This window comes from Notolepis coatsorum (genome assembly GCF_963971535.1).
Source record: "Notolepis coatsorum genome assembly, chromosome: 7".
Classification (NCBI taxonomy): Eukaryota; Metazoa; Chordata; class Actinopteri; order Aulopiformes; family Paralepididae; genus Notolepis; species Notolepis coatsorum.
The window spans coordinates 114,739,977-114,764,162 of NC_140171.1; the positions used below are offsets into that span (position 1 = coordinate 114,739,977).

Below are 24,186 nucleotides of genomic sequence, written 5' to 3' on the forward strand. Positions count from 1 at the left end.
ACGAACGCAATCTCCGCTACGCCACCTGACCGCCCTACATCAGAGTATGTTTTGAGGAAATCAGTGTCGAGCCACGCCACCTGACCGCCCTGCATCAGAGTATGTTTTGAGGAAATCGGTGTCGATCCCGTAGGCGTCCTTGGCTTTGGAGCCTTTCAGAGCCAGAATGATCTTTTTCACTTCAGGCTCTGTTATCTCCTCCAGTTCAAAGAGGGGCTGGGTGTTGGTTACTGGGTTTGGTAGGATACTGGAGGGGGCAAAGTGTTTGGTGCCGTCTAGAACACTATTTAAGAAGTGTTCGTTGAGGGTGCAGGCCAGTATGAGTAGTATGTCATTCACATTCAGTTCTAGGGGGTCTTTTTCCCGATTGTGGTGTTTGCCTAGGAGTTTATTCAAGGTTTGCCAGATTTTTTTGCCGTTCCCTTTTCCTGCTTCAATTATACTAATAAAGAAGTTTGCTTTGGCCTTTCTGAGGGTCTGTGTGACCTTGTTCTTAGCATGCGTGAATCTCTGTCTGTCGATAGACAGTCCAGACTTTAAGCTCTGTTTGAGGAGTGAGTCCCTGTCTTTCAATTGCTGTCTGCAGCTGTGATCTAGCCATGGGAGGTGGGTTTGTTTTTAGACTTTTTGGCTCCCCTTCCTAGAGAAGGAGGCCATCGTCTCCTTGATTTTTGCTGTGAAGAGGGTGCAGTTTTTCTCTGTGGTATTGGAGGATAGTATCTCCTGCCAGTCAAGCTTTTTCACTGCATCCTCAAAGCTCTGTTGCAGGTTTTTTGGGATGTAGTTTGATGAGGTGGCAGATTTTTTGGATGTTTTTAGAAAGCGAGTTTTATTGAGTTTCCTGGTGAAACAGATGAAATTGTGGTCAGATATACCGGTCAACATGTTGGTCTTAGTGATTCTATCCGGTTGGTTGGTGAAAACTAGGTCTATTTTGGTCTGGGAGGTTTTGGTAATTCTAGTTGGCTGTTTGATTATTTGTTCAAAGCTGTGGGCATCCATGGATTGTTTTAAGTTTTTTCTAGCCTGTTTACTGTCCCAATTGACATTGAAGTCACCTATGATTATTGTTTCATTATTTATTTATTTATTATTTGAGGGGGTTGGGTGGGTAGGAGGGGTTGGGGGGGGGGAACACTGTACAACTGTACAAGCAAAACTGTACATTGGAATATTGACAACCATACTAAGTAATTTACTGTACATTGGAGGGGGTTGGGGGGGGGGACACTGTACAAACAAGCAAAAACCGTACATTGGAATATTGACAACCAACCATACTAGGTAAATTACTGTACATTGGAGGGGGTTGGGTTGGGACATTTACAGGGGCCAGTTTCGAATAGCAGTCTCCCGTAGGTGTTCTTTGAGAGTGGTTTTGAAAGTGGGTAGTGATTCACATTCCTTTACAGCTTTAGGTAGGGACCCTGATGTAAACAAGACTAAAATCTTTCTCTGGTCTGCATCCCCTTAACAATTGTGTGTATTGAGCTGTACTGTACCCATTCCGCAATCTGTTAATAAAATGTTCAATCAATCAATCAGCTAGAAACTCATACAAACATATTTGCGTGTAGTGCTCGCACTATGAAGCCCCGCCCAACATCGCATGCGCAGTAGTGCACCGCACAGTATAGGCCCCGACGCACAGTACAGGCCCCGGCCTGCGGCACTGCAGATTTATCCTACTCCATTTTCCAGCTAACGCGATTGTCGTATTCAGTTTAGTTCGATGCCTTCGGTTCAAGCAACCTTGCATCATCGTACCGTATTTGCACGTTCACAGCTGATAAGAAAGTTTATTCGAGTTTCACTCTAGAACGAGACTTTCGAGAGGCCTTCGATGTGCAATTGAACCTATATAAGTCAGTGGATTGAAGCGGTCTGAGCATCCACACCAGGTAAACAATCTAGCTAGCTACTGGGTTCATAATATTATGACCGCAAGCGAATCTAAAGTCTACTTGCGCTGTGTTAAGTTTGAGTGACTATCAAGTCAGTCACTCGAGCTGCCTGTTTTATAGCTGGGTGACGCTAGCTAGCTAGATGTAACGTTAGCTTAACTCGTTTTTCGACTGCTAACTAATGGTTTTCCTGCACTGCATGTTTTAGCTTGGTGGCTAGCACAGGCCTTCGTTAGGAAACATTAACGTTGAAAACAGGCAATGTATCTCAGTAACACCACCCACACTGACACTGTTTTTATGTGTCATTATTGGGTAGCCAAACGTTACTCATTGTACTGGATGCTAACTAGTACGCCAAAGGACCGATCTGTAATTTATTTGACTGATTAATTTAGGCAGTATTGTTGTGGAAAATCCGGAGAATAAGAGAAATTGAGATCGAGTCAATGGATAAAAGGAATAAAAGATTCTGTGCACAGAGTCTGATTGATTGAAAACTTTAACATTGCAGAATGGGTACAATACAGTACGCCTCATTAATTAAATACACACTATTGCAAACCAGAGATAGTCTTTCCTTTCGTCTTGTTTACATCAGTGTCTCCCATTTTCAATTCATAATGACAATTATGACATATGAATGAATTAAAACTTTATTTAACAGATTGCAGAATGGGTACAATACAGTACGGCTCAATACAATTGTTAAGGGGATGCAGACCAGATAAAGGCGTTTGTCTTGTTTACATCAGGGTCCCCCATAGTCAATTCATAGTGACATTTATGACATACACAACATACATGACATTTATGGCATAGGGACATACATGACATACATATAGTACTGGTAATGATAACAAACTATCATTACACATGGGCAAAACAGAGTGCATTCTCTTCGGTTCAAATAACAAACTCAGCAAGACCGACGGCTTCTCAGTTACAGTGGGTGACAATATTGTCACAAGGAAAGATGAAATTACCTACCTGGGTTCCATCCTAGAGGCTAATCTTTCCTGTGACAAAATGGCATCCAATGTAATAAAAAAAAGTCAACCAACGAACTTGATTCTTGTACCGGATCTCCTCTCTGGTAAACAAGAATACCCTGAAGACTCTGGCAGGAGCACTCATTCAAGGGTACTACGACTATGCTTGCACCTCATGGTACCAAAGCACCTCAAAGGCACTAAAAACAAGATTACAAACATCACAAAACAAACTGGTCAGACTACTGCTTGACCTTACTCCTAAAACCCACCTCACCCCTGCCCATTTTGACAACCTAGGATGGCTTAGAGTAGATGACAGAGTACAGCAACTTGCAATGGGCCTGGTCTACAAGATACACTACACCACTAAGGTACCCATGTACATATCAAAATACTTCCCAAAGGTCAGTGAATACCACGACCACAACACCAGAGGGAGTTCCACAAATCATGTTCAACCCATATCCGGCACAAAAAAGGTCTAAACACGTTTAGCAATTATGCCACATCAATGTGGAATGCCCTACCCACAGCCGTGAAAAAATTTGAATCCCTACACAGTACCCACCTTCAAAACCGCTCTCAAAGAGCACCTACGGGAGGCTGCAATTCTAAACTGTCCCCCGTAAATGTCCAAACACACCCTCCCACCCACCCACCCCCTCCTAATGTACAGTTTCCTCCCCCTCCTATGTATATATTATCTGTTAGGATCTCTGTTTAACAGTACTGTATTGCATATCTTGTATGTCACAAATTTAACGGTACTGTATACCAGTATGTCATGTATTGTTGTCATAAATGTCATGATATATATCTGTATGGCCCCCGTAAATGTACAAACACACCCACCCCCTCCTAATGTACAGTCTCCTCCCCCTCATATGTATATATTTTCTGTTAGGATTTTCTGTTAGGATAACAGTACTGTATATTTGCATATCTTGTATGTCAGAAATGTCAAGATATATATCTTTATGTTGCGTATGTCATTAATGTCATTATGAATAGAAAATGGGGGACCCTGATGTAAACAAGACGAAAGTTTTTCTCTGGTCTGCATCCCCTTAACAATTGTGTGTATTGAGCCATACTGTATTGTGTACCCATTCTGATCAATCAATAACTGTGTGGGATGAATACTGATAAGCTTGCACCTACAGCAGGACCTGGGTGCCTAACATTTTGTTATGCGAGAGTTGGTCGTTCCATACGAATTGCTCTCTGTACGCTAGATACTGTAAGCTGGTTTATCTTAAATGGAGTAAAGGAATATGCCTAATACAAAGAATGTATGAGGGTGAACATGTGATTGTTCCACAATTGTATTCAATTGCAGACATCTTGGTGGTGTGATCACATCTTGATAGGTGATTTATTTTTAAATTACAACCTGTATGGTCATGATATTACTATTATTAAATACAGATTTGTTTTAAGAGCTCACTCAATCAATTTGAGAATGGAAATCTTCAATCCCATTTGGTTTTCAGTGGTGGGACTACTACTACCCATTTGTTTTACATTTGCATTACAGATTGCCATAAAATGCAGTCATGGACAAAGTCAATCTGTTGGTTAACCCCCCTCACATTGACCTCTTTCTGATATGCAGTGAGTACTAAAACCCAGAAGTAAGACCAATGAATTCAACTGACCAGGAATACTTCGACTGGAGACAACGGAGAGACATGGACTCAATACAACAGTGGACTGGTTTAGGGGAAACCGCTGGTAATGCTCTGAGGACTCCCAACGGCGCAGGGAGGACTAACAGAGACTGGGAGCAGCGCAGCCCTTCCTCCCAGAGGAGATATGGTGTGGACTCTGCTGCCTTCACCCAAGACATCAACATGGACCCAGACGGAGAGCCTGTGACGGACCCAGATGGAGAGCCTGTAACGGACCCAGATGGAGAGCCTGTGACGGACCCAGATGGAGAGCCTGTGACGGACCCAGATGGAGAGCCTGTAACGGACCCAGATGCACACCAGGAGCTGGCGAGAAAGAGAAAAGAGCTTCAGCTGATAGAGGAGCGGATCCTCCTCAAGAAAGGTTCCATTGCTATGAAAAAGATTGTGCCGCTGCTACATGCGGACGCCATATATAAGGTCTTTAATTTGCAGAGGGAAGAGGGCCTTTCACACAGCGAAGCTCCCGTTGCTCCGCAAAGCAATGAGCCATCGATCCGTTTTTTTGGAGAAAGAGAAGCGGAACTTTCCTATGATAAACGGCCCGCTTCAAACCACGATTTACCTGTTCGTAAGGGGGAACCTCTGAAGGATAGGGTGAATGGGATTTTGCAGCAAAGGAGGCCTGCTGGGTTTGCTGTTGGTTTTCTGAGAAAGGTGGGTAACGTTAGGTTGATCGCAAATATTTCAAAGCAGTCCTATCTCAAACCCCGCCCTCTTTCCTTGATCCTCCAATTGCAACTGATGCTTGTGATTGGAAGATCAAGAAAAGAGGGCAGGCTTGAGATGGGTCAATTGTCTTAGATCTGTGGGGTAATGGTATGTCCTACATTGAAGATAAGATTGTGTTAATAATGCACTTCTTTTGTTTATTGAGCTTGTTGAGTACCATCAACTATAGTCAAAATATTATGTTTGACCAGTAGGCTATTTTCTCCTGTGTAGGTCCACTCCCAACCATCTGACCACATGTCTCTCGTTCAGCCCCCCAAAGTGGCCAAAAGAGAGAGGATGAACAAATATATCTCGAGCAAAGATGTTCCGTCATTGGGCGACCACCCCCTGAAATGCAGAGTGAAGGCTTTGATGACGCAAAGACGTAGTTACGCCTGTGTATCACAGTCAGACGGGAAGGTTTGTAGCCTTTTTCATATGTTAAACAACAACAACAACAACAACAACAACAACAACAACAACTGTTGATTCTCTTGTGCAGGAAGAAGGCATAAGGAGACCAAAGACTAAAATCAGTGGAAATATATTTTGGCACAGATTATCCCTGCTTCATATTGTAATTATAGAGCATTGTACTGTGTAAAGAGTGTTGGGGCTATTTTTGGCATTAGATAGAATGTGGCTGCCCAGATACCTTTTTGAAGCTTGCTGCATTTTTTTATTAACGTGATGCATGTCTTACACTCCATTGTGAACAGTTATGTCTCTGTATATCTTTGTTAGGTCCCTGGTGTTGAACCACCTCCTCCCAGCCAGACACTTTCTCCCACTGCCCTGAAACGGAACGCAGTTGCCAGGGGCTTGGAGCGTTTACTGAATGTGCTCGACAAAGGGGTGGATATCAATTTGGTTTGTAGCCTTTTCATATGTGAAACATGAACAAAACTCGTCGTAAGAGATACTCTTTTAAGTCAAGTGTTCCTTTATTAATCCCCTTCGGGAAATTAAAGTGTCATAGCAACATATGGGGGGGGGGGGGAGTACAGTTAGGGTGGGTACATAGAATAATAGTGCAAAGGCAAGTAATAATGACAATAGTAATAACAGTGCTACACCAAGGCCCCAGTCAACAGCTTCACAATGTGGCCCGAAAGGCGGAGCGAATTGGGCGCATTCGTGTGTGTGATAACGTGAATGTGTTTGTGTGAGGCCATCTTCAAGGCGGCGCACGAGCGCTAGCAAGGGAGCGGAGGCATAGAGGGAACGCTTCAGCAAATACAACATCCTTTTTTTAAACTCTGGGTCTTTAATAAAAAAAATATCATTATTTTTGTTCTATGCATGCTCTTTAAATAACACAACCTAGTTAAAACTAAATGGAAATGCTATGAAAAGAGTTCAAATGTCTGCTCCTGGCTACATTTGACCAGAGATAATGCAAGGCAGACACCATCATTTGTCACATAATATATGGAGTCAGGCCTCTGTATCCATTAATCAAAACTATGCACAACCAAGCTTTGGAAACTGATCAAAACAGATGGCATCATTGTTGGATATTGAAAAAGTTCTGACATTTGGTGAAAACATGAAATCACAGTTCAAAAGTGTATCCCTGTAGCTCTATGACGATGCGGATTGCACTCAACTCATAATGCCCACTGCACTCCAACCTGCTTCTGTGTCAGCGAAGCTGAAGGGTTAAGATAAATGTCATGTATAGGTATTTCTTTATTAGAGCTACGCTCCTTTGCTCAGAATAACCCCTTCCGTGCCAGCACATTTGCGAACGATTAAACTATATCTTAAATTATGGCTATGGGTCTAATACACCCGTCGCTTATCAATGACTTGCTTGCAGTCAACATGTACGAAACGGATTGTCTTTTTATCAGTACATTTCCGTTTTATACCGTTTTGAATAAGAGTATAGTTTGAGATTTCTAGAAAGAAAAAAGGATTCCGTGGTAATGGCCCTTTACTGGAATACACAACACGTTGTAATTTTTCGGATGATTTATGAATCGTTTTCAAATAAACGCTAGATTATAGAGTATTTGTGTTCTTATGCACGATACAAAAGCGGGCTGAAAAATTATTTATTCGTGACTGGCTCAGTGCCTAACGCCACACACACACGCGCACACACACGTTGTGATCGCTGTAAAAAAAAAAACATCTGATTAACCCTATACTGGTAACATAGAGTCCTTACCTCAGATCAGATGTTCTGCAAAAAGATTAATCCAATTCCTGATAGCCATTCCAAATATCGATTGCGTTTATTGATCCAACGTTATAGTCCGGAACAGATAATCGACGCTTCTTCCAGTCCCCTCAGTGAATGCAATAGTATCCAGTTGCATGCCCCAGAAGTAAAACGTGGACCGGAGTTATTTTTTCGATGCACATTCTGAGCCAATCCAATCCAATGATGTGCAATACCATCCGGGAGACGATAGGGGGCGGTATTTGCCCTTTTGCGAGCTCAGACCCATTCCCAATGATAATATCAGGTTGGATGGATAAAAATGAATGGATATCGCTAATAAAATAAATAACGGGGGCGCCCCAGTGGCGAACCACATAACGCGCTTAAAAATAACGATTAAAACACGACTCGTATACTCGTGATTGGCACTGAACCGACCGTTAACCCGACTTTACTTGTGGTTGGCACTGAATGTGTTAATGTGATACAAATCTAACCGTTATGTCTCTGTATATCTTTGTTAGATCCCTTGTGTTGAACCACCTCCTCCCAGCCAGAGACCTGCTCCCACTGCCCTGAAACAGGACACGGTTTCCAGGGGCTTGGAGCGTTTCCTGAATGTGCTGAACAAAGGGGTGGATATCAACTTGCTCACTAAGATAGTCAATGAAGACAGCGTGGTTCCCCCTGTGGTCGGGGAGCTCCCCCCGCTTGGCCTTTTGGAGAACGGGCCCGACCTCGCGCTCTGTAGAAAAGAAAGCCAGGAGTCCCACGGCAGAGTTCCACAAGGCCACAGTCGGTCCTGCAGTTTAGAGAGAAGGACCGGATCACCTGATCCAAATGGATCCCATACACAAATTCCGGGTGTTTCCGAGGCTAATGAGAAATCTCTCCGGAGTGACGGCCGAGGAGTCGGACGCTTGGTCTCCGGCGGTAGACCTGTGGCTTCCCCGGACGGGGTGGTGGAGGAGGAGAAGGAGAAGGAGGTAAAGCCGGAGAACCTCCAGCTCCAGAACCTCGTGAAGACGCTCGGGTTGAGCCTCGAGCCGGAGGAGTTGAGCAAACTGACGGACCGGACTCAGGAGAGGCTGTACGGGAAGAAGACAGAGGAGAGGAAGGAGGCGGAGAACGCGAGGGAGAAGGAGAAGGAGGAGAGACTACGCGAGCGCCTGCTGAGACTTCACAGGGGTTCTTCTTCATCTTCATCTTCTTCCTCATCTTCGGGCAGCTCTAGTGCGAGCCCTCCTCCTCGCCGCCGCTCGTCCTCCTCCGGCAAGGCCTCCGGGCCCAGCCGAGAACGAGGGGCAACTGTTGAATCCAGCCGCGGGGACAGGGAACGAGCCAAGCCTGACAGGGAACAAGCCAATCACGTCGGGGACAGGGAACGAGCCGAGCGGAGAAGAGACATAGACGAGGAGAGAGCCGGCGGCAGGAAAGGTTACCTCGGTCACCATCCGTACCCAGAAAACACAACAAATCCCTTTCCCCGCCCTGCTGCTGGGTTTGCTGCTGGGTCTGCTGCTGGGTTTGCTGCTGGGTTTGCTGCTGGGTCTGCAGTAACGGGTTACTCTGCACCCGAGGTCTCTCAGTACAGTGCCTACCACAGCAGCACTTACAACGGTGCCTCACCTTGGGCGTATGATTCTGCTTCTGTAGCCCCCCTGGCCTCTTATCCCCCTGGATCTTCTCCTTACATTCCCTTATATTCCCCACATCACCTTCCCGGCTCAATGAATGTATCCAACCCTATTTTTCAGACCAATTACAACTATGCGCTTGATAATCCTCTCTATCTGCGTAACCCAGACCTGTCGACGAGCGAGGGCCAAGGAAATCCGACTTCGGCCTCCTACTGTCTGCAGGTCAGAACTCTTGCGCGTCCAAAGGGGAGCAAAAAAAAGGCTTACTTGAAGTGGCTTACAAATTACGCCTGGTAAAATCACTGTTTATTTTCTCTTTTTACATAGTATTACATTCCTATAAACAATCAAATTCCCACCATAAAATCTATGGCCTCATACGGGTCCATTAAACCTTGTTGTTTAGCGTATTTCTTGTCTTGAACTGAACTGTCAAACTGTCAAAAAAAGTGACCGCGATAAAACACTGTTGTCTCGCGACATGGATTTAAATAAATTAAAGTCACATACACATACATAGGCTTCTATCAATTCTAATAATAAAAGTCCTGGATATTCCTAAACATTAATTGACATAGATCTCTATAAAACCATCCAACACATAATTACAAAAAATATAATTACTCTAAAAATAATAAAATGTTCATGACGTTATTTACAGTGAACATCCTCCTGTGAAACAACGTCCTGTGAAACAACGTCCTGTGAAACAACGTCCTGGGAACCAACGTCCTGGGAACCAACGTCCTGTGAACCAACGTCCTGTGACGCATCGTCCTATGACCCTTGTGGTGTTGTCTAGTGTCCCTGCTGACGGTGACCAAGAGGTGGAGCAGCCACAAGAGGTGGAGCAGCCGCAAGAGGTGGAGCAGCCGCAAGAGGTGGAGCAGCCGCAAGAGGTGGAGCAGCCGCAAGAGGTGAAACAGCCGCTAACGGAAGAGCAAATCAAGTTAAACCTAAAGAAAAAGGTGCGTGGAATTTGTAGTATACCTCTTTCTCTAATGCCAAAAGGAAATCTCGTTATCTCGTTCTCTAGTCCATATGAGACTGGAGAATCAATCAATCAACCCATCACACACGCTTGTCTGCATGTACTACTTTCATGTGCTACTTTAATTCCAGGCGGTGCTCGCCTCGGGCTATGTGCGAGGAGAACTCGTAGCGGATTTACTCGAACACGTGACATTTACTTGATCTACTATCAAACAATGATATGTTACAATGTTGTCCGTCTGTTATTTCATTGTAGCTGTCAGTAGAATGGTGTATTTTCAAAGCATGTTTCAATGAACAGATTTTTATTTTTTTTATTTATCCTGAACAGATAGAGGGCACAATATAACTATGATGACGAGGAAACATAGTCTGGAAAAGAACACGAACAACGCCAACTTGCTAAATTAAACAGGCTAAGGGCTTGTGTCCACAGCGGATGTTTTTTTCAAGGCGGACCGCTTTGAAAATCTAAAATATGCATGCTCAGAGCGTTTGATGAGCGACGCTTCTCTCCAAAAGTTGAACTATTTTCAACTTTATGCGCTGGGAGCGCTCCGCCCAAAAACGCTTGCCGCCGAGAGCGCTAAAACGCAAAGCGCGGCGCTGGGAAAACGAGCGCGCCTGTCGCGTCTTTAGCATAGAAATGAATGACAGAAAGGAGCTGGCAACTCATAAAAGGCTGGCTGTCGACACGGCCCCTTAAGAGAAGTGTTGATTTTGAGCTGCAACCCACAACGGGCCGAAAAAACTTGCCGGGTCAGACTGCGCATGTATCGAAAACGGCATGATTGGTATGGTTGAGAAGGATAGGCCAAATGATGCACCTACTTGAGCCAGTGTACCATCCCATCCTGAGGCACAATTGCCTCGCGCACCGGTACACTGATGCCAAGTTCAGAGTTGCTCACGCAGCTAGCTAACGTTACCGCTGCTCGCAAGGTTGACGACAGACTGCTGGACTGCCCTGACGACCGAAAACTGTTACGTCACTTGCCAGTTGCCGTTGTTGCTAACTAGAAGTTTACCAGGTCGGCATATGGCAGACCACCTCACGTTAAAAGAAGCCATTCCCCATCCCTGGATAAAAATCTGACTGACTGGTGGAAAGTCAATCCGCTTAAGGTCGACACAAATGTGTTTTAATATGTCTAGGCCTCTACATTTCTATATGTTTCATATGCCATGCTGCAATATGTCTCTGCTGTGGAAATAAACCTTTTGATTGAGAAAACAAATATATTTTAGTTATTGGTTGTTAAATTTGGTATATTTTAGTTCCAATTACTTGATTAATTCATCGTTAACGTTATCAATGATCGAGTAAGGAACGTGCTTACAATTTGCAACCCGAATCGGAATACATCTGAATGTATTCAGGCCATTAATTAATCCGTTTTGTTTCTGCAATGTTCAGCTTGAAGCCTTCAACCAGAAGATGAAGCGAAAACCAGCGAAAACCCCAGCCATCAATGTAAGTAAAATATCTTAAAGGTCCCCTGTTTTGCTATTCCTTTCACTATTTGGGCAATTTTACACAATTCCTGTGAGTCTATGGAACACATCTGTAAGCTTTTCCCCCCAAAAAAATCATTGTTTTGCATTTCTAATCAAGTACTCTAATGCAGCATTTTTCCACTTCAAGATTTCAAGCTGTTTTGGGCTGGGCTCCACCCATACTCGCAAAGTGCTTTGAGTGACGGTCACCAACCAACGTTACATCCAGCCTGTTTGAAAATACTAGAATCCAACATAGTCTGGTGAAAACGCACCTTATGTTATGGATGGATCATCACTGTTTGTCCTCTTCCTCTTCATAATAATATTCAATAGTTCGCTCTAGCAGGGCTGTACACTGCGACGAGATTATCGCAAATTGCCCCTTAATTTGGCCCGTGCGAGTGGAAAATAATATTAGGGCGCAACCTTGCGAGTAGTGATTTCAACCCTTCATTCGCATTTCACTCCTAAATTAATCCATACAAATTGGATAAAAAATAATAATAAAACATTAGCCTACAACCAGGGCTGTACAGTGCGACATAATGTCACGCCGGTGCTATGAAAGAATCTGTCGGCGATGAATGAACTTACTCCAATAGCCTGTGTGGAAAAAAAGATTTGCGTGTGGAGTGAATCTGGGCCACGCAACTTTGTAGTTGTAGTCTATCGTGCAATTAAATACCATTTCCCTGTCTGGTAGAGTCCATACATCCAACACCAAATCCCATAATTCCTAGCGAACAATCTAAACGAAACTGAATGTGGGCTATTGCATCGCCAAAGAAGAACTTCCTTTCAATAAGTTTAAGCCGCTAATTTTGCTCTGCTAGAACAATGGAGCGGATATCAGTCCATCTTATGACAACCACGTCCGATGTGGAGAGATGATAAGAGACCATAGCCGATTAAATTAAGTCTGATCTGGCAGTGATGATTACAATGACGGGGACACGGACACTTCTAACGTTCAGCCATGCATTAGGTGAGTCGCCCACAGGAAATTTTTCAATACTTAAATACTGTCTACTTAAATTTCACTCCGGGGATCAATAAACTATCAACCTATCTATCTAATAATGAGACAATATGCAAATAAGATAATACTAATAATTGTCACGGTTCCCCGTATGAAAGTGGCTTGCAACTTACTGCTGGTAAAATCACTGTTTATTTCTCGTTCTGCATAGTATATTACATTCCTCTTCTATAAACAATCAAAGTCCCACCGTAAGAGCCTCATACGGGTCAATTAAAGCTTTTTGATTAGCGTCTTTCCTTCGAGCTGAACTGAACATTTCACTGTCAAAAGCACAAACGTAAACAAGGTTGCGTTGCAACACGGTTTTCAAAATAAAGGTCACATATTCACATACCATAGTAGGCCTCTCAATTCTTATAAAAAAAAGTCCCGGATATACATTAACATTAATTGGCATAGATCTCTATAAACGGCCCAACACATTGATCACTTTAGGCACACCCTGAAACCAGTAACATCACAAATATGATGCGGGTAATTACCCATAAAAATAATAAACCTTTCATGGGGTTATTTACAATAATAACACTTTCTTCGCCAGGCTTATGTACATCATTATACCATCCTCTGCCAGCTCTATTTGTCTATGGAGAAGTTCCCCTTCTTTGCAGGGCTATAACTTTTTAAATTGTATTGCTAAATTGACATTACTAACATCAAGTATCTATTGTTCAGGGTGTGGCAACGTTATACTTTTTCATTCACATATTCATACCAAAATACGGTCTAAAGTATAAATATGTTTTTATCGTAGGGCGGCTACGTGGCGTAGTGGGCAAGGCGCTCGCCACGAAATGCTGGAAACGCTGGTCTCGTCAGTTCGAGCCCAGCGCTCCACATTTGCTTTCAGTTTAGCTGGTCGTCCGTACTAATACACATTGGCCGTATTAGGGGGTGGGAAACTGATGGGTGGGGATTGGGCGTTGTGGACAGCGACTCCTACAGGTCGGTTGGTGCGCCTGCGCAGTAGAATCAGGAAGTGTCGGGGGTAGCGTGAGCCTCCCACGCGTTACTCCTCGCCACTGAGAGATCGAGCTGCGCAGGTGAAAAGATGCGACTGCTGTTACCTCAAGTACCGGAGGGGACTTGTGCTATGTATGACTTAGTCCACATTGCAGCCGGCTTGTGGGAGGCAAGAAACAGCGTCCGTGACAGGGGAGGGTTGAATTGGATGATACGAAAATTGGGATGGGAGAAAAATATAGAAAATGGGAGAAAAAAGTGGATACCAAAATTTTTTTATCGTTTTCTGCAGCTTTCTGCAGAACGTGATTTATAGCCCTAAATGCATTATATTGATGATTGTATACAGTTTGATAGCGATCGGCGAGAGATAAAAAATGTCAAATTGACGTGCTTCTAGAAGTTACTACTTATCATCTGATGTTGACCGGATGGGGGGAGGGTCGTTTATAATTCCGTGGCCAACGTTAGATGATTCATCTAGTGTGGGTGATATGATCATTAGAGCAGTTTGTATCGAACACGGTAAAAAGAACGCTGAAACTCACCCCAGTCTCCTCGGGCCGTTGGGCGATCAGCGTGGAGCAGAAATATTCCTATTATGGGATGTTGAAATATGCGATCCATCTCCAGGTTGTATAATAGTATATACGTCCAAATCATGTTGTTTATCGAGTTATTGGTAACGGATTGCTATCCATTGTGTCTAGCTTGAGTCCCGGGACCTATAGCGAGTGATCGGACCGAATTTGGATGAGTTTCCGGTTTGGGCGATCCGCCGATCGGCCACCAGATGGCGCTCTTGAACCGTTGGAGAGTTGAGAGGGGATCAACAGTAGATCTCAAGTCTCCGCGGGAGAAATATGATTGCGATCACAGATTTTTGAAATATTGATCTCAATGACGTGTTACGGCGTCATTGGCAGAATTAGCATGGCGGGGAATGACTAGTTTAGGCGTCCTTGGCAGAGAAAGTGATAATAATTCATTTTATTTATAAAGCACTTTTCATTGTGAAACAAAGGTATGCAGAGTTTCTTGTCCTCCTGATTAATGCAATGGTGTGTGTGTGTTGTGGTAATCTCATTCAAGGAGCACTACAAGCGTGTGCACACACACAGTTTGTTGTTTTTGTTCTATTAGTGATAACGGGACCACTTGGCGGGTCAGGTTAATAAGACATAATCACACATATTAAAGGGATACCTTGAAACTTCAAATTTGTCATTCGTCTTCATCAGGCGCTTGTCACTTTTGCTGAAAAAAAGTTTCTACATTGGTTAAATGCTGATTTGGTTTATTGTAAAATAATGCAAATAATGTACAGAGCTAAAGCAAAGTTACTCCCGGACTGTGTGCAACATTACTTTTCAATACAGGAGGGCAAATATGATTTGAGTGTTTGTAAGTGTACTGTTCAAAAAGCTAAGGAAGGGATTAAAATTAGATGTCTTTCTATTGTTGGGGTTAACTTGTGGAACAATGCTGATCTAAATTCTAAGAATAAGTCATTCGCTTTTGGTTTTCAAAAAAAATTGTATAGCTATTCACAAATGTGCATTTTTATTTAGTAATTTCTTTGTTTTTGTTTTGCAAGCTCAATTTGATAAGAATACAGAACAGGCATATATAAGCATTATGCTTCAGACTGTACCTTTTCAGTCACTGCCAAAATCAAAGAACGTTGACATTCTGGAATGGTTGTTGTGCATTATTGTATTGTGTGTGATGACTGATTTCTGCGCCAATACACACTGTTTTAATGCAATGTTACCAGTGCTTGGATATAAAAAGAATTCCAAGAACTTGCTTTAACAAATTTGAACTCTTCCTCCTTTTTAGATGTTCGCAGAGCTTCCTGACCTCCTTAATTTTGACTCTACCACAAAGCCCAGCTAGACCGTGTGGACCTTGTTGAACTGCATTCACGGTTTGATTCATTGAAATTTGTATTAACAGATTGCAGAATGGGTACAATACAGTATGGCTCAATACACACAATTGTTAAGGGGATGCAGACCAGAGAAAGACTTTCGTCTTGTTTACATCAGGGTCCCCCATTTTCAATTCATCACGGTCTGCTAGAATGCCTCAGACCTGTTACCACCCCAATCTAGTCATAGGTTTGTACCGACTCTCAAAAAAAGTAAAAAGTTAAATAACAGACAAGTATTTCAGTCTCTTTTAATTATGGTGCAATCTTTTATTGCAAATACTTTGTGTTAAGACTTATCGTTCCTTACTCCTGTGTAGTCCATACTGTGGCTTTGAAGATTTTAAGGGTTTTGATTTTTTGAGGGACACTATTCCAAAACAACTTGTCATCGATTTGGCACACCGTGGTGCTTGTAGGGTCATTCGTTGCTGTGTCCATAACGGTTGCTCGTAAAATCACTGCTAATTTGTGTACAGATACGGCTTAAGGTAGAGCCGAATGGTTGTGGCACAATAGTAGAGTTATCACACAAGATGTCAGAAAATAAAAAATAAAAGTAAACGTTTTTTTTTTAAATACACAAAACATAAAAACATTAAAAACAACAGGCCCTAGTGGAAGGCAGAATAAAATAAATGGTTTTAAGGATGGCCTTGAAGGCAGCAAGGGAGTCTGAGGCCTTGACGGATCCCGGCAGCTGATTCCACAGGCGTGGCCCCAGTGCAGAAAAAGCACGGTGCCCCATGTTTGACAGCCTGGTGCGTGGGATGGCGAGGAGGTTTTGGCCTGAGTGACCTGGATGCAGGTTAAGGGGAGAGGAGGTCCTGGAGATAGGTCGGGTCAGTTATCTACTGAGTTTGATACAGGCCACCCTCTCGCTCTTTTTTCTCTTATTCAAGTAGAGCTTTTACTTTTGAAATGGCCTGACTTCCATGTGCGCCTGTACGTAGGAAGTAACATCACCAGGAAACTTGGATCAGCCATTATCAACAGAGTATTGTGCCGCAAAAGTTAACATTGTGGAAAAACTAGACCATTACTCATCAAATCACAACTAAAACGTAATGGTACACACGTTGCACGTTGGAGTGACCACAGAGCAACCCGTATGGACGCGTATTGTTCCCCCAATCACAACCGTTTCCCGAGGGAAGTGATCAGGAAGCAACAGTTGTGATTGGAGGATCAAGAAAAGAGGCAGCACTTGAGATGCGTCACTTCACACTCCTATGCAGAGTTGCCTGTACGTCACAGCCTGCTAAACAGTGGAACGTTGTCCAGCTCCGCATAGGAGAAAGTTTGGAATTCATATTATTCTCATGACATGTTTTGGCATTCAATATGGCACAGGGCCACAGCTCAATGGCCACAGTTGTCCCTTAATGATAATCACCTATTTTATTACAATCTGTTTGCAGCCTAGATATGAATAGTGTCCTGATTAATCCAAATATCGGAACACTATCTTCCGAGCCACGGTAGGGCCTGATCCTGTGTGATCAACCATCTTAATATTTTCGCCACTTTGTTGGTTAATTCCATTTTGATTGACCTTTGTTTCACTTTGTATTGACTGAACATATATTTCTTTGTCTCTGAAATAATATTTGTTGACCAAATAAATCTTTCAATCTAAAAGTGATATTCTAGTCATGTGGTAAATTATTTCTATTTCACATTTTGCATGCTTTAGGAGTATCATCAGTGAGGTTAGCTAAGATTGATATGAGAGCTTTGTGGGACACACTTATTCCCATTAGCCTATATCTTACCATAATTTCTATATAGTTTTAGTCAGTGCCGTAGAGAGAGAGTTAAGACACTCCCATAGGACTGTGTTGTTATCGTGGAATGCGGAAGTACAGCGCCTCAGGGGGGGGTACGTAGTTCAAGTCTCAGCTCAACGCCATGCATTTTCATTGTTGCCGAGCGGCACTCGCTGGTAAGTTTACTTTACTTACTTTGTACATTTTAACGCATTAGCAGACCACTCATGGATTTAGTCAATATTGGTATTTTATGTAGCAAGTTTTAGTTAATGTTGATCGTAAGTTAATAGCTTGTTAGATTCTAAATGCAGTTAGAACGTTACCATACTGACATTGGCTGGCCTAACGTTATATTTACCAAATTATTTGCAGTTATTGGTGTTCATTAGTTTATCATTGTTTATTAGATTTATTGTTCAAGTGAGCAACACGAGAGACTCGTCTTCATATAAGGTACAGTAAGGTTATAATATGACAATAACGCATGACACTAGATAGACTGGTCTTCATATAAGGTACAGTAAGGTTATAATATATAGACAATAACACATGACACTATAGACTGGTCTTCATATAAGGTACAGTAAGGTTACATAATATAATATATAGACAATAACACAGTGGATACAGACCTGTCTGGCTCTCCTCTCGTGGTCTTGACTCTAATGAGAGACGTGCCCCAGTCATTTGGAGTTGTGAGGTTCAAGTTTCAAGTTTCTTTAATAGTTGTCATACAGAAGTACAGAATACTTTTATACAAAATGCTTCTTACTGTTACGCTCCAGAGACTGTGCTAGACAAGATAAGTATGAAATAACATAGTATAGCATGTAAATTAGAAGAAAAAAAATGAGGTCACAGTGTTCAGTATAGACATATGTACAATGTTCGATGCAGAATAGACGTAACTGAGTTACCATATAATATACAATATACTATGCAGTGTACTAATATATAATACTATATAGTGCAAAGCAGAAATGGGATGAGGTACAATTTACAGTAAGGTGTACGAGTTGTAGTGCAAATCCTTTATCAATCAATATAAAGTGTGGAGAGTGGGTGCTGCAGTGTGTTTGTTTAAAGTGAGTGTGTGCGTGTGGATGTGTGTGCTATGTGCATTTGATGGTTGTTGTGTAGTGTTTATTGTTCGTTGAGCAGCCTGATGGCCTGGGGATAGAAGCTTCTTCTGAGTCTTTCTGTGCTCGCCTTGAGACAACGGTATCGCTTGCCTGACCGCAGCAGTTCAAAGAGGCAGTTGTTCGGGTGGCTGGAGTCCTTAATGATTCTCTTAGCCTTGCCCCTGCACTGCTTGTTGTAAATGTTCTGGAGGGTGGGGAGCCCCCCTCCAATTGTGCGTTCGGCTGAACGTGTCACTCTTTGTAGTCTGCTTCGGTCTTGTGCAGTGCTATTCCCAAACCAGGAGGTGATGTTGCCAGTCAGGATGCTCTCTATTGTACATGAGTAGAAGTTCTTAAGGATCTTCTGACTGACTTGGAACTTCCTTAGGCGCCTGAGGAAGTAGAGGCGTTGTCGTGCCTTCTTCACAACACTGTCAATGTGTGTGGTCCATGTCAAGTCCTCGGATATGTGGGCTCTGAGGTACTTAAAGCTGTTCACTCTCTCAACCGGTGCCCCGTCGATGTTGAGGGGGCTGTAGTCCTTGACCCCCGACCTCCTGAAGTCCACAATCATCTCCTTTGTTTTGCTGACGTTCAGAGGTTGATTATTATTAGTAGCAATGTAGTTTGTATATTATTAGTAGATATGTAGGTTGTATATTATTAGTAGAAATGTACAGTCTCCTCCCCACCGTATGTATATTTCTCTCCCACCCACCCCCTCCTAATGTACAGTCCCCTCCCCATCATATGTATATACTCTGTCAGGATCTATGGGTAACAGTACTGTATATTTGAATACCGTTTGTCACAAATGTATCGGTACTAAATACCTGTATGTCCCTATGCCATAATGTCATGTATGTTGTGTATGTCATAAATGTCAATATGAATTGAAAATGGGGGACCCTGATGTAAGGTAAGGTACATTTTATTTATATAGCGCTTTTCCAGATTAAAATCACAAAGTGCTTTACAGGCAGTAAAAGGTTAATCAGAATAGAATAACCACACATGTTACATCACATACAAGATTGTAGAATACTTCAAAAATAAATGAATTAAAATACAATCACACATGTTATACCACATACATGATCAGATCAATTAAATAAAAATGTAAACAAGACAAACATCTTTCTCTGGTCTGCATCCCCTTAACAATTGTGTGTATTGAGCCGTACTGTATTGTACCCATTCTGCAATCTTTATTGCAGAATGCACAGTTTAAAATTTGACAAATTAAGATGACAAATTAATAACAGATAATGACAAGAAAGGTAAACAAAGGTGCGATAATGGGTTTTGTCGTATCTGTCACAAGATTGATATGAAGACAACGAGAAAAAGAACATGATGTGATTTACTTGGACATGTCATATCGTTAGGTTATGTAGATAACCAAGTTCTGTTAGTTATGGTGCGCTCAGCACCAGTTGCATATATCTCGCTTCAGCATATATACACTGAATAATTTCACAAATGTACCTTTAAATGCCAGCATTCATCTGGCCACACCCCCATCCGCTTACCTATATAAGCAGGGATGGTGCCACACACTCATCTCCTTCCCAACAAATTTCATCACAATGAAAAATCAAGGGCCGCAGCGGCGTCCTGGTGCTGAGCGCACCATAACTAACAGAACTTGGTTATCTACATAACCCAACGTTCTGTTCCGTTATGGCTTCGCTCAGCACCAGTTGCATAACAGGAGCTGAGCGGGAGCCATAGCTCGACAAATACACCCCGCTGAGGCCCCCCACAGCCATCAGATCAGGGAGGGCCGAGCCCCCCCGACCCACCCTAATGGAGGGCACCCCCCCTATTGGTGGCTTCACGGGAGGGCAACGGACCCGACCGTGCGAAGAGGCACTCAAGCAACTCAACGCACAGGGTGAGCAGAGCGTGGCTTGACCCCACGACTACACACACGCACAACCCGCATGCCACCCGGGAACGAACGGAGGAAACAACCTCGTTACTGCCCCCAGAATCACGGGGTCAAGGGCAAACCCAACCCTGTGGCAAGGCCGTAGCAGCGGAGCGCGAAGGAAGACCCAGACCCACCAAAAGGGCTGGACTCCCTGGAATGGGGGCCCGGAGAAGTCCATGATGCCAGCATCAAGACCCCACCAGGTGGGCACGTAGTGCCCCGCCCCCCACATCGCCAGCGTATTCGGACAAAGGCCCCTCATTAAAGCTTACTGCACCTGGTATTCCCAGGCGGTCTCCCATCCAAGTACTAACCAGGCGCGAACCTGCTTAGCTTCCGAGATCAGACGAGATCGGGCGTGTTCAGGTTGGTATGGCCGTAAGCCGAGCGGGCCCTGTCCCCCCAATAGTACACCGCCTGGCACACTGACCCTGCAGAACAGGCAGTCAGCATGGCCGTAAGCACACAAAAAAGGTTAACCAACGGAAGCAGGCAGCGCACCGGGGAAAAACCAGGCAACAGGCTGTTAACCCTAGCCTGGAGACTGCAGACGAGACAGGCGCCAGAGGGGACACAGCTGAACACAGCCGCCCCGGCGGAAGGGGCGTATGCTGGCGTTGTTGCATGACCAAGCCTCCATTTAAAAACCCCCACCCAGAGGGGTTGAGGCCGAGAAGGCTGACACGACTGGCAGACGTCATGAACGTGCAGGGGCACCCTCAACCGGCGAACCCGAGAGTTGACACTGCTCCAACACACCAGGGAATCAACCACCTTGGCGTTACCCAATGTACAGTAAATGTAACCCAATAATACACAAGACCCTCTTCTTGGGACCAAGTACGGTTTCGTCGATAATTCAATATACAGTTACCCACCCAACCACCTCCAATGTACAGTCCCCCCACCCCACCCACCTACCCAACCCACTCCACCCCACCTACCCAACCTCTAATGTAGTTTCTTTTTTTTTATATTTGATATTTTTATTAGTTTTTTTTAGACATTACAGTAGACGATACGAACGTGACATACATACACTTATTGACAAAAAAAAACAGACTAACACCAAAAAATATGTAGAAAGAAATATATATATATAATAATAATATATATAATATATAATAATAATATATATTTTTTTATATATAATAATAATAATAATAATAAAAAATAATACTTTTTTTTTATCCACTTTTTCTCCCATTTTTTTCTATATTTTCTCCCATCCCAATTTCGTATCATCCAATTCAACCCTCCCCTGTCACGGACGCTGTTTCTTGCCTCCCACAAGCCGGCTGCAATGTGGACTAAGTCATACATAGCACAAGTCCCCTCCGGTACTTGAGGTAACAGCAGTCGCATCTTTTCACCTGCGCAGCTCGATCTCTCAGTGGCGAGGAGTAACGCGTGGGAGGCTCACGCTGCCCCCGACACTTTCCTGATTCTACTGCGCAGGCGCACCAACCGACCTGTAGGAGTCGCTGTCCACAACGCCCGATCCCCACCCATCAGTTTCCCACCCCCTAATACGGCCAATGTGTATTAGTACGGACAACCAGCTAAACTGAAAGCAAATGTGGAGCGCTGGGCTCGAACTGACGAGCCCAGCGTCTCCAGCATTTCGTGGCGAGCGCCTTGCCCACTACGCCACGTAGCCGCCCTAATAATAATAATTAAATAAAAATAAATAAAGATATATATCATATATATATATGAATTAAAAAAAAGATCAAAAAATAAAAAGTTCTCAGTATTTCGTGTTACAGAGTCGTTCCTATACAGTGTCCTTGTTTCAGGAGGTGAGAGACGTAACGGAACGTAGGCCAAATGCGTCCAAATTTTTATAGGATTCTATCACATTTTCATAACAATAGCACCCTGCGCTGTTTTCATTGAGGTTTCTTACAAATTAACGATGCTCTATGTTGTCCTTTATATGCCGATTATCATTAGAATCTTAAATTGTGATTGATTGATTGAAAAGTGTATTAACAGATTGCAGCATGGGTACAGTACAGTACAGCTCAATACATACAATTGTTAAGAGGATGCAGACCTGAGAAAGACTTTCGTCTTGTTTCCATCAGGGTCCTCCATTTTCAATTCATCAGGACATATATGACATACATGACATACAGATAGACAGAACTGCTACATCTATACATTTATGACATACCAGATTTGCAAATACAGTACTGTTTGTGATACAAAAAGAGTCCAGAAAAGGGAGTATATACATTTGACGTAAAAACTGTACATTAAGATTAAGATTAAGATTTGTTTATTAAGAGGGCGGCTAGGTGGTGTAGTGGGCAAGGCACTCGCCACCAGTGTGGAGACGCTAGGATTCGCGTGTTCGAATCCAGCTCTCCACATTGTTTTCAGTTTAGCTGGTTGAAAACCTCAGACATTATAAAAGTTCTTGCTTTGTATATAAATGCCAGCACAGATTAGCCCCTCCCCCTCTCAAGGAGTTTATCCACGAGAAAAGGAACACTGGATTAGCCACTAGGTCAAACACTGAGAGATCGAGCTGCGCAGGTGAAAAGATGCGACTGCTGTTACCTCAAGTACCGGAGGGGACTTGTGCTATGTATGACTTAGTCCACATTGCAGCCGGCTTGTGGGAGGCAAGAAACAGCGTTTGTGACAGGGGAGGGTTGAATTGGATGATACGAAATTGGGATGGGAGAAAATATAGAAAAATGGGAGAAAAAGTGGATAAAAAAAAAAATTGTTTATTAAGGACAATGCAAATTAATGAACATCATTTACACGAGTGTATGCATAACATCACAGCATGATAAGGACGTAAATATGCCGGGAATAGCACAGGGCTAATTTCCACCCGTAGTCCTAACATAAAACAAACACAAAACGGACCATACAACGTTCATTCATAACTGACATGACCACACTAACATGACATTCAGTCAGTACAACATCACTAACATCCCTAATGAGTGCATATTTGGCTGTCTAACAGCCATTTCCTGAGTTGGCCCCTAAAGGTGGACAGGGTGGTACATTCCCTTAAGGGGACCAGAAGGATGTTCCATGTTCCACTTCCCTTTATCGATAGAACATTTTTGCTGAAGGCGGTCTTTCTAAAATGGACCTCACAATCCCCTCTGGTGTTTGACCTAGTGGCTAATCCAGTGTTCCTTTTCTCGTGGATAAACTCCTTGAGAGGGGGAGGGGCTAATCTGTGCTGGCATTTATATACAAAGCAAGAACTTTTATAATGTCTGAGGTTTTCAATTTTTTTTATTTGATGTTTATCCAGGATTTTACAGTGGTGGTATGAGTACTGTTTCCTGTCATATACCTCCAATGCTCTGTTGTAAAGTTGTTCTATGGGTTTCATGGCTGTGGCCCCAGTAAATGACCAGTTTAGAAGGCAATATTCAATGTGGGAGAAGACCACAGTGTAGGTATGTCTTTGCGGCTTCAAGTGTTAGGAAGGGCCGTATTTGTTTGAAGTTGGAAATGTTGAAGTTGATGGTGTACCTCACTTTCTTTGTGTTTCTTAAAGGTCTGGTTTGAGTCCAAGATGACCCCAAGGAATTTGAAGTGGGAAACAAGTTCTAGTTATTTCTTCCTTCCCTCCTTCCTCAGGAACACATTGGACCGCTTGATGGTTTCTGGACACTTGCTAAAGAACATGCACACAGTCTTTTTCGCATTAAGTAGGAAACAGGTGCTGTTTAGCCAGCATTGTACCGTGTCTAGTGCGCATGTGAGCCTAGATGTAATCAACTCTATGTCCTTGCCCTGTGTGTAGATGACTGCGTCATCAGCATACA

General features: G+C 43.2%; 1 protein-coding gene across 4 annotated transcripts; it reads left to right on the forward strand.

Annotated features, from left to right (window-relative positions):
- Positions 1-1,723: 1,723 nt before the first annotated feature.
- LOC311231490 (uncharacterized protein) lies at positions 1,724-24,029 on the forward strand. 4 transcript variants are annotated; one of them, XM_084318098.1, is made up of 9 exons: positions 1,724-1,901; positions 4,515-5,247; positions 5,536-5,724; positions 6,049-6,174; positions 8,002-9,410; positions 9,779-10,085; positions 11,528-11,584; positions 15,458-15,545; positions 23,916-24,029. In XM_084318098.1, the coding sequence occupies exons 2-8, from the start codon at positions 4,543-4,545 to the stop codon at positions 15,512-15,514; spliced, it is 2,850 nt and encodes a 949-aa protein (XP_084174224.1). In that variant the 5' UTR covers positions 1,724-1,901; positions 4,515-4,542; the 3' UTR covers positions 15,515-15,545; positions 23,916-24,029. The 4 variants fall into 4 exon arrangements, with proteins under 4 accessions (XP_084174224.1, XP_084174223.1, XP_084174222.1 ...); XM_084318097.1 differs by lacking the exon at positions 23,916-24,029 and having other exon boundaries at positions 4,437-5,247; positions 15,458-17,160; XM_084318096.1 differs by lacking the exon at positions 23,916-24,029 and having other exon boundaries at positions 15,458-17,160.
- The last annotated feature ends 157 nt before the right edge of the window (positions 24,030-24,186 follow it).